Below are 14435 nucleotides of genomic sequence, written 5' to 3' on the forward strand. Positions count from 1 at the left end.
ACAGGGTCTCACTCTGTCACCCAGGCTGGAGTGCAGTGGTGTGATCACAGCTCACTGCAGCCTCAACCTCCCAAGCTCAAGCAATCCTCCCACCTCAGGCTCTGGAGTAGCTGGGACTACAGGTGTACAATACCATAGCCAGGTAATTTTTTTTAAGAAATAATATCTTACTGTTTTGCTCAGGCTGGTGTAAAAATTCCTGAGCTCAGGTGATCCTCCTGCCTCGGCTTCCCAAAGTGCTGGGGATACAGGTGTGAGTCACCATGCCTGGCTTGTTTTTTTTCAAAACTAGAAAATCTCCAGATGGTAAAAACTAAGCACATATTTCTACATAACAATGCACTGAAAGGTATTTTTAACTGAAGGATAATAAAGAGAGGCATATCAAAACATAAGAGCTGCAGCTAAAGCAGAGCTCAAAGGAAAGTGTATCGTCCTAAAATCTATGTATACAAAAAGAAAACAAGCTGAAGGATCAATGATCTAAACTTCCATCTCAAGAAGCTGAATAAATAAATCTACCCAAAGAAATTAGAAAGCATTTCTATGTTTCCAATGATAAAGGGAAGAGCAAAACCCAATTAAATAGAAAAAAATCAATGAAGCTAAAGCTTGGTTCTTTGAAAAAGTAATACAATTGTTAAAGCCATCAAGCAAGGTTAATCCATGAAAAAAGAGAGAAAACATAAGCTAGCAATATCAGGAACAAGTATATTTTAAGTGCATATATAAAATGCTGAGCATGAAGAGGAGGAGGAAGACAGGGGAAGAAAAACGTGTTTTGGAGCCATCCAGAAGAACTACATTCCAGATTCCATTCTAGTCAATTTAATCAAACATGCATTTGTTGGAAGAGATAGAAACTACTATTAGTTTGGTACGAAAGACCTAGAAGGAAAAAGCACATGAATTTTGGAGTTGGACAGAGTTGAGTTCAGATTTAGTCTCTAGCTTGATACTAAATGTAGGACTTATGGCAAATTATTAGGTTGGTGCAAAAGTAATCGTGGTTTTGCCATTCCTTCCAACGGCAAAACTTGCAATTACTTTTGCACCAACTTAAATATATAACCTCTCTGAGTTCCTATTTTCTCATCTAAAAAATGAGATACCAACCTCACAGCACTGTCGGAAGGTTTAGAGGTAAAGTACCAAGTATGTGGGTAACTTATATCCTACAGAGTAATTTTCACCAACATCACCCATGGCCATGAAGTTTATGGTTTGAGTATCTGTAGGAAGGGTACAAAAATATATCATGCAACAAGGTCATTCATTTGGAAATGTAATGCTTTCTGAAAACTTGAGCATTCGTTTTTCTTCACTTGACTGTTCTAGTAAGAGAGGTTTGGTGTGGTCATTTTTCAGTAGAAAGGATGTTACCAACATATAAACAACATAAAAGGATCACATGAGAATTAAATGAAGTAACTTAATATACAATTTTCATTCTAATCTTATGCAATAATTTGTCTTGACGATTGAGAGATCACAATAAAAGCTATGCTGATGATACAAGTTATTTTAAGACTTTGGGGAAAAAGGCTTCCATCTCTGGTGTTGACCTTATCGTGGAGGACCCTCCAAAATCTTCAGCTCTGCACCAGCAAGTAGGCCGAGTCATGTATGTTGACATAAACCACAAGGAGTCAAGGAGCTAAAACGACCATGGCAACTGGCTCAGATCTCAGATAGGCAAGAAGAATCCTCAGGATTTTTCGCACACTGAAGAAACTTGTCAGGTCTGTGACGAGAAAGCAAAAAAGGAAATCAAGAGGCCATAGGATACATCTGTGGTCCAATTCACTAATGGAGGAAGCCCCTTTTTTAGCGACGACAAGATGCACAGACCACTTAGCATCCATACAAATTCCTCTCCTGCAGTGACATGTCAGGAGGGGAGCTAGCCATGTCAGCTGGTGGTCAAAAAACAGCAGGAGCAGCAACCAAGGCCAGGGACCCCCACAGCTTCTGTGGCTAATTTGCTTTCCTCTCTTCAGAAGCTTCCTAAGGGAGTGTTGAACCCAGGGTCAGAGGCAGAGGTTATAGACCACCGGGGAAAAGCTGGAGACCCTCAGCAAGGGGACCAAACTTGCTTTGAAACAAACCTTAGATAAGTACCTAACGGGCGAATGACTCTTTTTTTCATAAAAATTAGCTAAAGCAACAGGAGCCAATGGGAGTGGCTGGCACATGAATAGGGGGATGGTGGATAGCGAGGAATGGGGTTCTTTAAATTTGATTTTGCTAAATATGAGCCAAGGAAGAGAGAGATCCTCAGAAGCGGCTGCCAGCACCCCTAGGCTTCTGGAAGGAAGAGGTGTCAGAACCTGCCCTTGTGATGGATCGCCCATCCCTAGTTAACTGTCATGACCAGCTGGGCACAGCAGCTGTTAAGTATAGACTCACTCCATCCTCACCCATACGGTAACCTGGGATCCCCACATGAAGACATCCTAGGAAAACAAAGTATCCTCTTTATTAAGGAAATGCTGCTATAGAAAAGAAATCTTTCTAAGACTATTTAGGATTTTTGAAGCTACCTTTGCTTTATATTAAATGAGGAGAATGTGAGTATGTTTATTAATTCTAGTTTCTAATTGGGAATTCAATTTTGGAAAAGTAGCAATTATGCTGTTAAGATGATCTCTCTCCATGAACATGTAAGTATTCATATCCAATATCCCCATAAAATGGACGCGCCTTGTGTTTTGAAGTAACAAAAGAATTAATGCACCCTCTAGGGTTTTTTTTTTAAGTGCCACTAGAGGGCACTAGCTGGATAAAGCACGCTGACCGTTTGCTAATTTTATGATATCCAAAAAAAGTACTGCTACCTTCTGTTCATTCCACTGGTTAAAACATATAAACATGTGTTAAGAAATTCCATATACATTGTATCAGAACCATGAGTGTGTATACTTAAAAAAAAAAGAGTCTTGGAAATAAACATGTTAATAGTGTTTGTCTCTGAGTGATGAAATTTATTAAGGGGTCAATATTAGAGTCATTAGGAAGTCTAACCTGTATAGGTCTTTATAATATATATAATATCTGTAAATTTTTAACTCCTAGTTTACCTCTTATATGATATAATAAGCAGCAAAAATATATTTATAATTACTAGTATTAAGTATAAATTCAAAAATATTATTAATAATAAAATAAATTTATTTTATATTTTTAATTTAACTTTAATTATACTTCTGTTTAATTATTAAATAATCACACCAAAACAGCTAGACAGAAGTTTGCTAAAATTAGAAGGTGTGTTTGGGATGGAGAGATTTAAACTACAGTCTATGTCTGTATCCATGACATTCACCCTGGGCTCCCCTAGAGATAAACAACTGTTCTTCAAAGCCACACGGCAGTTAGACACCACACGGGGTCCTGCCAGTCCAGTCATTCAAAGAGTCATACTGAATATATTGCAACTTCACGGTCAGAGAAAAGGAGCAGTGATTTCAAAGATGATCCCCAAGTTTAAAGTCACATGATCTGATGCTCTGAATAACAAGTGCTGGCTTATAAATGACCTGGTTCCCATATGGGCCACTGTCTGTACAAGTCCAAATGGAAGCCATGCCCATATTTTCCTTCCAGATGGAGAATGAGTGAGCTCACTTGGAGCCTACAGCAGACACAAAAGAGGGGAGTTGATGAATTCTAATATAAAAGTCTTCTGGTCATTTATGAGAAAAAGGTTAATGTTTAATAAGACAAAAAAGATAAAAGAGTATTGGGGATAAGACCATCTTTATTTTCCAGCCATTGTCTAGGTTTCTACTATTCTATTTGCTCCATGCAACATATCATCATGCAACAGCTTAGACTGGTCAGATATCTGCAAGATTTCTTTTACAGTTGCTCCTTCATTCATTCTTTCTGTTTTCCTGTCAACTGCTATAGAATGCTCATGGCCTTTTCTGGCAGTTTCCAGAGAGAAGCAAGCTAACTGATGGGGAATTCCGGTCATTTGGGAAACAAAAGCCATCAGTAGAGTCCCCAGAATCTATCCTGCTTTCTGATACGGTTAGTGGGAGAAGGTAGTGACATGGAGACAGGAACAATATTCTAGCATCTCAGCTTCTACCTCCTTTGAACAGCTTTTCCTCTCTGCATCCATCTTGTTCCAAGCTATTACATGTGGGAAAATCTCCAAAGATGCCTCTACCAATGAGTCCCTACCTACACCATTGGTCACAACTGCTTAAAAGTGAGTGAGGGTCTCAGTTTTGAAACTAGAATGACAGGTGACTTTTAAAAATACATATCTATCTGTAATTTTTAAACTGTTTTCTAATAAACACAAATTATTAGAAACAATTTAAAAATTTTTTTTTAATTTAAAAAAGATAGATCTTGGTAGACTGCCATGTGACACCTTATCAGGTGTTAGGCATCTGTGCTCAGATCCAACTAAGGAAGCGTCACAAGCAAAATGATGTCAAATCACAAGCATTTTACAACTTGGAAGAAAGGGCTTAGCAAAACATTCCCTTTCTCCCCTGAAACCTACTAGGCCAGTGAACCCTGGGCTGGGCCACTCACACTGGGAATCAGAAAATATGCCGTCAAAGGTGGTGCCAACCTTAGAGGCAAGTCCTACTTGGGACCAGTAGAGATGGATGAGGAAAGGCAGCCAAGTGAAGGCCACTAGCTAGGATACCTTCTGGACTAGGCTTGGAAGGAGGGACAGAGATCACCAGAGGCTGCCATCTGTGATCACCATCAAGGCCCAAGGAAGATTCACACAGCCCTCCAAGCTCAGAGGAGGCTGAGGAATAAAGGAAATTCTACAGTTGACAAGACAGTCATTTTTTTATTCAAGAAGAAATGAATTACCTATAGATATTCTTGCAGAAAAATCTAATATTCCTTTTGCTTATGATCGATTCCAGCTCTTTTATGGTGGGATCCTGGCATAAGTCTCTGGGGAAGAAAGAAGAAAGAATTAAAATTACAAGATCTCACAAACATTTTTGGAGTCTCTCTGTTTCTGTAGCGGGCCCTGGACAAGGCCCTTGGATAAAGAGGCAAAGTAGAGGCCCAGTCTCTAACAGCTCCTGGGTCTGCAGGGGAGCTGAAATGTCAAGCAGTTAAATATCCTTTGTGGAGATAAAGTCAAGAGGCTGTTGAGATTCATGTACCTTCATTTCCCGAGTCAGTTTGTTCCCAATGCATTCTTGTGACTGTGGATTCTTTTGTGGACTGATTCATAAAATAACCCTTGGGTACAAAGTAGTAAGATATACCTGGAATCTTCTCTTCCACCATGTATCACCCAGGCCTCTAGTGTCTCAACCTTCTCTGGTTGCAAATTATGGACTTCCACACTCCCAAAAGTGCTAAAACAGAAGAAACAAAGAACCGCAAACGTCAGCCCCAAACAAAAGCATCCACGCCCCCACTTAAAAACCAGCAGGCAGAAAGGCACTGGCTAGGACCTATCCTTTGGAGTTGACGCATCAAATTGCAAATCAATAACATTTTCTTATTCAGCATGACCCTTGGTTAACAAGATTCTCAAAATAAAATTCTTAAGTTGTGCATTAATGTTGATTCTTTAAATATCTGCTATTCGAAAAGTGGTCCTTAGACCGACCTAATGAACATCACCTGAGATCTCATTAGAAATGTAGAATTTCGGCCGGGCGTGGTGGCTCACACCTGTAATGCCAGCAATTTGGGAGGCCAAGGCAGGCAGATCATGAGGTCAGGAGATCGAGACCATCCTGGCTAACACAGGGTGAAATGCCGTCTCTACTAAAAATACAAAAAATTAGCCGGGTGTGGTGGCGGGTGCCTGTAGTCCCAGCTGAGGGAGGCTGAGGCAGGAGAATGGTGTGAACCCGGGAGGCGGAGCTTGCAGTGAGCCAAGGTCACATCACTGCACTCCAGCCTGGGCGACAGAGCGAGATTCTGTCTCAAAAGAAAAAAAAAGGAAAGAAAGAAATGTAGAATTTCAGTCACCACCACCTGCTGAAATGATCTGCAGTTAAACAATCCCCACATGATTCATATGCTCAGTGACGTTTGCGAGGCAATGCTTTGAAAGACTATTGTGGCCTCCCCAATCCCATTCCTAAACTCTTCCCTGTTAGTCTCTGACAACTGACACTCCTGTTGCAAGTACTTGAACCATAACATCAGATTATAAAATTCTGCAATGTTAATGCTTTTACCCAAAAAATTCGGGATCAGAAGACAAAAGGACAAATGCTTCCTTGTAGAATTAAATATTAAAACAGGAGAGAAGAAAAATTAATTTGGGGCACCTAGAGTTTACAAGGCAAATTAATATATGCTTCCTCCTTTCAGTCAGCCTTAGGCGGGATTAGAGAACAAAATTAGAGAACAAATGCCAAAAGGCAATCAGTGTAGTAAAAACTGTTAAGTATAGAAGGAGATCAGACAAGAAAGGCACAGGTGTGGCGACATTCAGTGGCGAGGATCATTTTCAAATGAGAATAATAGCTGATTCTCGTTGAGCACTTTCTCTGTTGTCAGGCACAGAGCTCAGCATTTTTCATCTGTTGTCTCAGTTAATCTTCCCATCACCATCAACTCTTCAGGTACATATACAGGGGCTCGCAGAGGTTGACTGCCCTGCCTAAGGTCACACAGATAATATGTAATGACCTCCAGTACTTGCTTTTAACCACTACAGTACATTGCTGACAATGTCTGCAAAAAGATAGTGAAGGCCAAGAGCCCAGCACAGTTCCCGATTTCCCAGTAGTAGTTTTACTACTGAACTGGGGAACACAATTTTCCTGGAGGAGAGGAGAGTCAAGGCAGGTCTTCATGGATGGTGAGGATTTAGACAGAAGGGAGCAGGGGAGGTAGGTGATATGGGGGAACTGTGTGAACAATGTTGAGCAACAGGTAGGGTGGAGTGTAACGGGAGAGAAAGCTGAGAAAATTACACTAGGACTGGAAAAGTTAAGAGCAGGGGCTAGATATAGTGCAGTGGTCATTAGAACCTGGTAGATGATTTTTGGCAAAGGAGAAATCAGACAAACACATTGACTTAGAAGACAACTCTCTCCACAGAATTCAAAATTTTTACCTTTTTTGGCCCAAATCTTCAGAACTGACCTGAAACATGAAAAGCATATTCTTTCTAGAGATGAGATATCCACTGTGATATTTGCAACAGGATACTTGCAAACAAGATGCAAAATAAATGTGTTACCTGTTTTTGTCAAAGATTTTACTGCGGGATCCATTGAGCATCACATGGACCACACCACAGGCAGTTTCTGCAAACTTAAAAAAAAAAAAAAGCTCACCATTCATCATGCAAACTTAATCACAAACCTCCAGCAGTTTCATTCAAAACAATACTTAGCAATAGCTGGTTAAGGAAGGATATTCTATATGGTTTTAGCACAGGAATGTCAGGTCTACACAATTTTCATTCCAAGCCACTGGACAGATTATGCTTCATATCAGAGTTCTTGAAGCAGTTGCTCCAATCTGTAAGTGAACAATGTTCAGTGTGATAGTTCATAGAGCTGGTGGTTCAGTGGTTCAGAAGTCAGAAGTCCAAATGAATAAGAAGACTGTCTAGAGGGGAAGATGAAAGTGTTTTCTCAGTGTCATGCACTGCAGACACTATGCTTTATTTAGTGGGAGCAGGTGGATGATTCAGGGATAAGGGAAATGGCAACACCACAAAAGGGGAAACTGAGGAGAGAACAGGGGACCCTCAGGCCTGGAAAAGCACAGACAGAAAGGAGGGCTGAATAAATGAATGAATAAATATGCTTGAGCAAAGAGTCTTATTTCTTGATGCAAGAAATATTCAGCAGGAATCTTTGTTAGACTTTGGAAAAAATGAAATGAACAAAATAAAGTGTTCTATATGCTCCCTCCAGGAGGCCTCCCCAACCCCTGGGACTAGCTCAGGTCCCCTTCTCTGACTCTGACAACATCCTACATTCCCTCCACATTATCCAACTGTATTGTATTATAATGATGAGTTTAACCTACCCACAAAATTAAAATTAAAAAAAAAAAAACCCTGCTTCTGTTATCAGAAAAAGAAAGGGACAAGTCTGAAAAAAGAAGGCCATCCACATATGTCCATGAGTGATTGGCAAAATAAAGGTGCTGGTAGCTCACAAGGGCAGGACGCCTTCAATCACATGCAACTCTGTATTCCTAGTGCCAGGGACTGAGTGGGGAACACAAGGAGGTTCTTGATACACATAAAATGTGACTTGGCTTTAAAAGATTTTAGCACCAGCACTGTCCTAAAACATACCATAGAGTAGTGAAATGGAAACTATTCTCAGAAAAACCAAACAAACAAAAACTATAAAGTACCCATGACTGTCCACTGTCCATAGTAAGTACTCAATAAATTATTTTTGAAGTGGGTGGATTTTGAGTGACATTGTAGGATAGTGGCATCTCATTTAAACATTGCAGTAACCCTATGGAACAGGCAAATTTTGATTTCCATTTGATAAATGAGAAATCAGAAGATCAGAATGAGTAAAGGAATCTGCCCAAGTCTAAACCTTACAACTTCCAGGCTGTTTTTCTGTTTCCATCATACCAGGGTTTACATGAATCCCCCTAAGACAGAGGTATAGCTAGGTACCAACCTAGAGTGAAGATCAAACCTGTCCTTTAAAAGACAGAACCAATAAGCAGATTCAAAGAACAAAATTGAAGAGCATGGCTTTGGAATCAAGAAGACCTAGGTTAGGCTCTTGGGTCTGCAACTTATTAGCCCAGGGAACTTGGATGAGTCACTTAACTTCTGAGTCTTAGTTTCTTCACCTTTAATGTGGGGATTTGTCACACTACCTATGAGGATGACTCAATGAGAATGACAAGAGGAACGCACTTCAAGGCTTGTCACAGATATGCTGCTAGGATTTGAATGTATGTGTTTCTTATGTTGAAACCTAAGACCAATGTGATGCTAATAAGTGGTGAGTCCTTTAGGAGATAATTAGGCCCTAAGGGTTCTGTCCTCATGAATGGGATTAACACCCTTATGAAAGGGCTCCAGGGAACTAGCTAGGTTCCTTTAGCCCCTCTGCCTCTGCCATGTGAGGACACAGCAAGAAGGCACCATAGATGATAGCTATGTTAATTACCCTGATCTCATCACTATACCTTATATGTATCACCACATCACTACATACCCCATAAATATGTAAAATTATTATGTATCAGTTTTTTAAAAAAATAGGTAGAGGGTGGAGTGATGAGTATTTCCCAGCCTAGATTCTGAATCTGGAGTCCGACAGCTTGGGATAAACTCCCACATATGCCTCTTACTAATTCTGTACATTTAGTAAATTCCTTATTTACTTGTACCTTCACGTTGTTATGTGTTAAATGGGCACAATACTCACGGCACCTGCTTCACAGGGTTCTGGTGAAGATGCAAGTTCTTAGTTCATGTAAATACCTGAGGACTGTACCTGCCACATAGTAAGGGGTCTATACATGTAGATTGTTACTACTGTCCCAGGAATCTAAGATTGACTAATACCCGAATCAGAGGATTAAACCAAGCCCCAGGTTGCTGGTTTAAGTCAGACACCATGTGTACGCACAAAGATTCTGCAACTGGAGCCCATGGACCCTCTAAGAATGTTCTAAACTTGGATGTGTACATTTTCTGGCATGTGCTTCCGTACCTTTTTCTCAGGAATGAATCCTATATTTTCATTTCTAAAAGTGTCTGTAATCCAAAAGTGTTAAAACCAAGCACTGACTGGATGACATCTTAAGTTCTGTGGTCTCCAAAGCTCTAGAATTTCACTGCTTGGTACTTACCCTGCGGGAAACTGTTTTCCAGAATACCGAAACAGGGTTGTTGCTGCAGTCCTTTCTCCAGTCTGGGCAAGATTGATAGTTTATTTCTAAAAGACACAGTTTGTAGAAAATAAAGTGGAAAAGAGAGAGTATAAATAAGCTCTACTCTTCCCTGGCTGTTCAATCATAGTGAAACCATTTTCCAATGTGTCACTGCCAAGACGGAGGCTGGAGAATGGACACATTTTGACCCAATTTAACTAAGTGTCCCCTGAATTCCTTCCAACTTCTTACCTAATCTTCCAAATCCCAGATGGGAACACAATGGCAAGTTTTGAGTCATGATTCTGGGAAATGCTAGCAAAAGTTCATCTGACAGAGACAAGCCCTCTACATTATCCCCAGTACAAGAAGAATTAAGAGGTAAAACCAGTCCTTCAGTGGTTGCTTTTGCCAGCTGCTTTTCTGCTTCCTGACAACTCTCTCTTGCGGAGTTTCCTGCCCCACCTTCTTAAGTCTTCACCACTTACTCTCCGATGGCCTCAGAGTCTTCCTACACTTGCCCTCATCAAAGCAGTCTTATCCCTGAGCAAAGTACAATAGACATAGAACATGAATACATAGTTTCTGTGTCACTTCTCCCAAGGATATCTGCCTTAATGCACGTTTATTGAGTTTTAGTTCTTAGAGGTAGAAAGATAAAATAGAAAGATAAATTAGATGGGAATTTTGCCTTCAGAGAGCACATGATATAGTAATTCTAGGAGTCTTATTATGATTAAATGTTTAAAACCAAAACCACACAAATAAAAAAGAAACATTCCCATGTATAGATATAAATAATTATTGTGGAGTCAAAAGGAATTATCTTCCCAACAGAGGTAAAGATGTTGATGGTGAAATGGACATACATTTTGTAATGTGGTTTAAGTATATATGCTTTCATGAATATAAACCTCTTTTATCTTCACAACCACATCTGGAAAGAATTCTCTCAGTTTGTCATCTTTCCTCTCCCAATAGGATTCTTCCCCATTGCTGTCTGCCATTATAAAAACATACCATTAAATAAATTTTAAAGTTAGGAATAAAACAAAAGAAGAAAATTTGACAAGGAACAGAAACAAAATCAAGAATATAAAAAAGGCAAGAGAAAAAAAGGAGATTAGAAGGTTATGGAATAAATTAAGAACTTCATAGTAAAACAAATAGGCTGGATGCAGTGGCTTACACCTGTATTCCCACTTTGGGAGGCCAAGGCAGTTGAATCGCTTGAGCCCAGGAGTTCGAGACTAACCTGGGCAACATGGTAAACTCTGTCTGTACAAAAAATACTAAAATTAGCTGGGTATGGTGGTGCACACCTGTAGTCCCAGTTATTCAAGAGGCTGAGGCAGAAGGATTGCTTGAGCACAGGAGGTTGAGGCTGCAGTGAGCTGAGATTGTGCCACTGCACTGCAGCCTGGGTGAGAGAAAGACAAGGAAGAAAGAAAAGACAGGAAGAAAAAAGAAAAGAAAAGAAAAGAGAAAAGAAAAGAAAAGGAAGGAGAGAAAGAAAGAGATAAAAGAAACAATGAAAAAATGGTAACAAATACATAAATAAATAATAAACAAGGCAAAACTAAATCTGGTTAAAATGTTGAGAAAAAAGTAAGCCAAAATATTAAAAAATTAAAATATAAAAATCAGGTTTTTTACTCTTCTGCCTTCTGCCATGTGAGGACGTAGCTACAAGCAGAAAGCAAGTCTTCACTAGACGTTGACTTTGCCAGTGCCTTGATCGTGGCCTTCTTAGCCTCCAGAACTGAATACTTAAAGCCTAGAGCAGATGGCAGGGTAGAAAGTCTCAGACTCTACTCCCACTAAAGTTCAACTAGCAATTATCCACAGACTAGGATGTCTTTTTAAAGGCTTCAATACTTGTAAACAAACTTGAGACACCTACATGGTCCATAGAACTGAATGAAAACCAAATTGGATGGGTAAGAAGGATGATCTCACTTTGACTATGCCACCCCTTCCCCTCCCTCAAAAGACGACACAAAGCCAGATGGAGAAAATTTTCCTGGGCCATGGTTTCTATAAGGGGAAAGAGAACCAGATGCAGTCATCCATCTTCCCTAGCATTTCAAGATGTTTCCCAGGAAAGCTCACTCCAGTCTCCTCTCACGGGGAACACTGAGGATACCAGGACAACTAGACTGCACCAGCTTAGGTAGAAACAAAGAAAGGACACAGAAGTCACAGTGATCAGTATGTGGATCTTGATGATATCTCTGTGCTTCTGCCAGCTGTGGCATCCTATGGGAAACAGCAGCCAACTTCATGGCCCCAAACAAGCTGAGTTGGTCTCCTTCAGAACCACTTGGGGAAGTTTAGTCTAGCTTAAGTTCCTAGATAGCTAGATTCCATGCCTAGCCTCAGAGACCAGTCCAGCGACCCAACCCAGGCAGGTAAATGACTGCCTTTGCCCATCCTAAAGAAACATAAAGGCTAGATTTAATTGATCCAGGAAGTCAAGCAGTGGCTCCACTCAGCCAAAATGCCTGCCAATGACCTACCCAGGCAGGGAAACTTTTACCTCAGTGCATTTTGGAGAAGCATCAGAGTTAGTCCCAGTTGACCTGGAAGGTCAAACAGCTGTTCACTTCAGCCAAAGCCAACCGCATGGCTCCATTCTCAGGAAGGTGATCCTCAACTGCACATTTCTAAGGAGCATAGCCTCTGATCTTGCCTGTCTACCTAACCTTGGAGCCCAGCCTGAAGTGCTGCTGAACTTAAGATACCAAATATCATAATTGTCTGGCCAGAAATACAACTTATGAATGATGTGACTAGAAGCCATCACAGTACCCAGCCAGCAGCTATAAAACAATGAAACCACAAGGAAGACAATAAGAGAAGAAGAAAGAAACAAAGTATCTAAAAAAGCAGAAAACAATTAATAAAGTGGCAGTAACAATTCTTTACCTATCAATAATTATGTTGAATGTAAAAGGATTAATTCTTCAACAAAAAGAGGGAATGAATCGATTTTCTTTTTAAAGATCCAACTATATGCTGCCAACAAGAAACTCACCTCACATTTAAGAACACATATAAACTGAAAGTGAAGAAATGGAAAAACATATTCTATGTGAATGGAAACTAAAAGAGATCAGGAGTAGCTACACTTACATCAGACAAAATAGACTTTAAGTCAAAAACTGTAAAAAGAGACAAAGAACACTGTATAATGATAAAGGGGTCAAGTCATCAAGAAAATATAACAATTGTAAATATACATGCACCCAACATTGGAGCACCTAAATAAAAACAACAAACATTTAAGGTTCTGAAAAGAAAAATATAATGTAAGGCAAAAATAGTAGCGAACTTCAATACAACACATATTTAAGGATCTGAAAGGAGAGATACATGTAAGGCAAAAATAGTAGGGAACCTCAATATCCACTTCCAACAACAGACAGATCATTTAAACAGAAAATTAATAAGGAGACAACAAACATGAACAATACTTTAGACAAAATGAACCTAAGAGACCTTATACATCAGCATCGACACTATCCAACAGCAATGTAATACACGTTCCTCTCAAGCACACATAGAATATTTTCTAGATTAGGGCACATATTAGGACACAAAAACAAGCCTCAGCAAATTTAAGAAGGTTAAAGTCATATCAAGTATCTTCTCTGACCACAATGGTAGAAAACTAGAAATCAAAAAAATAAGAAATGTTGGAAAATTCACAAATATATGGAAATTAAACAGCATGTTCTTGAAAAACCAATGGGTCTACAAAAAATTAAAAGGAAAATTAAAAAATACATTGAGACATGAAAATGTAAATACCATATACCAAAACATATGGGATGGAGCAAAAGCAGTTCTAAGAAAAAAGCTACAGTAATAAATATCTACATTAAGAAAGAAGAAAGATCTCAAAAAATACACAACATTATGGAAGGAAATAATAAAGATTAGAACAGAAATAAATAAAATAGAGACTAGGAAAACAACACAAAAGATTAACAAAATTTAGAATTTTTTTTGAAGAGATGCACAAAACTGAAAATATTTAGCCAGCTTAACTAAGAAGAATGAGAAGATTCAAATAAATATCAGGAATGTAAAACGAAGACATTACAATGGATATCACAGAAATACAAAGGGTTGTAAGAGACACTATGAACAATTATTAATATATGCCAACAAGTTAAATAGCACAGAGGAAATGGATAAGCTTCTAGATACATAAAACCTACCAAGACTGAATCATGAGGCAGTGAAAAATCTGAATAGGAATAATGAATAAGAAGACTGAACCAGTAATTTAAAAGCCATCAAAGGAAAGCCCAGGACCTGATGGATTCACTGCTGAGTGCTATTATATCAAACATTTAAAGAACTAATTCCAATCCTCCTCAAACTCTCAAACTCTTCCAAAAAGTTGAAAAGGAGAAAATATTTTCAGACTCTTTTCATTAGGCTAGCACTACCCTGATACCAAAGCCAGACAAAGACCCTACAAAAAAAGAAAATTACAGGTCAAGATATTTGGTGAACACAGATGCAAAGATACTCAACAAAATACTAGCAAACTGAATTCAACAATATGCTCAAAGGATCATCAACCATGATCA

The 14435-nt window shown here is 39.2% G+C and overlaps 1 protein-coding gene across 1 annotated transcript in view; it reads right to left on the bottom strand.

Annotated features, from left to right (window-relative positions):
* Window positions 1-686: 686 nt before the first annotated feature.
* CD38 (CD38 molecule) overlaps window positions 687-14435 on the bottom strand; it is a 76522-nt gene continuing 62773 nt past the window's right edge. The window contains exons 4-8 of the mRNA XM_017875343.1: window positions 9811-9896; window positions 7202-7275; window positions 5259-5351; window positions 4849-4935; window positions 687-1744 (exon numbers count right to left, since the gene is read on the bottom strand). Of these exons, the coding sequence (XP_017730832.1) occupies window positions 1681-1744; window positions 4849-4935; window positions 5259-5351; window positions 7202-7275; window positions 9811-9896 (404 nt within the window). The 3' untranslated portion in view covers window positions 687-1680. The remainder of the gene's footprint in view (window positions 1745-4848; window positions 4936-5258; window positions 5352-7201; window positions 7276-9810; window positions 9897-14435) is intronic.

Source organism: Rhinopithecus bieti, unplaced genomic scaffold (assembly GCF_001698545.2).
Source record: "Rhinopithecus bieti isolate Rb0 unplaced genomic scaffold, ASM169854v2 scaffold_9237, whole genome shotgun sequence".
NCBI lineage: Eukaryota > Metazoa > Chordata > Mammalia > Primates > Cercopithecidae > Rhinopithecus > Rhinopithecus bieti.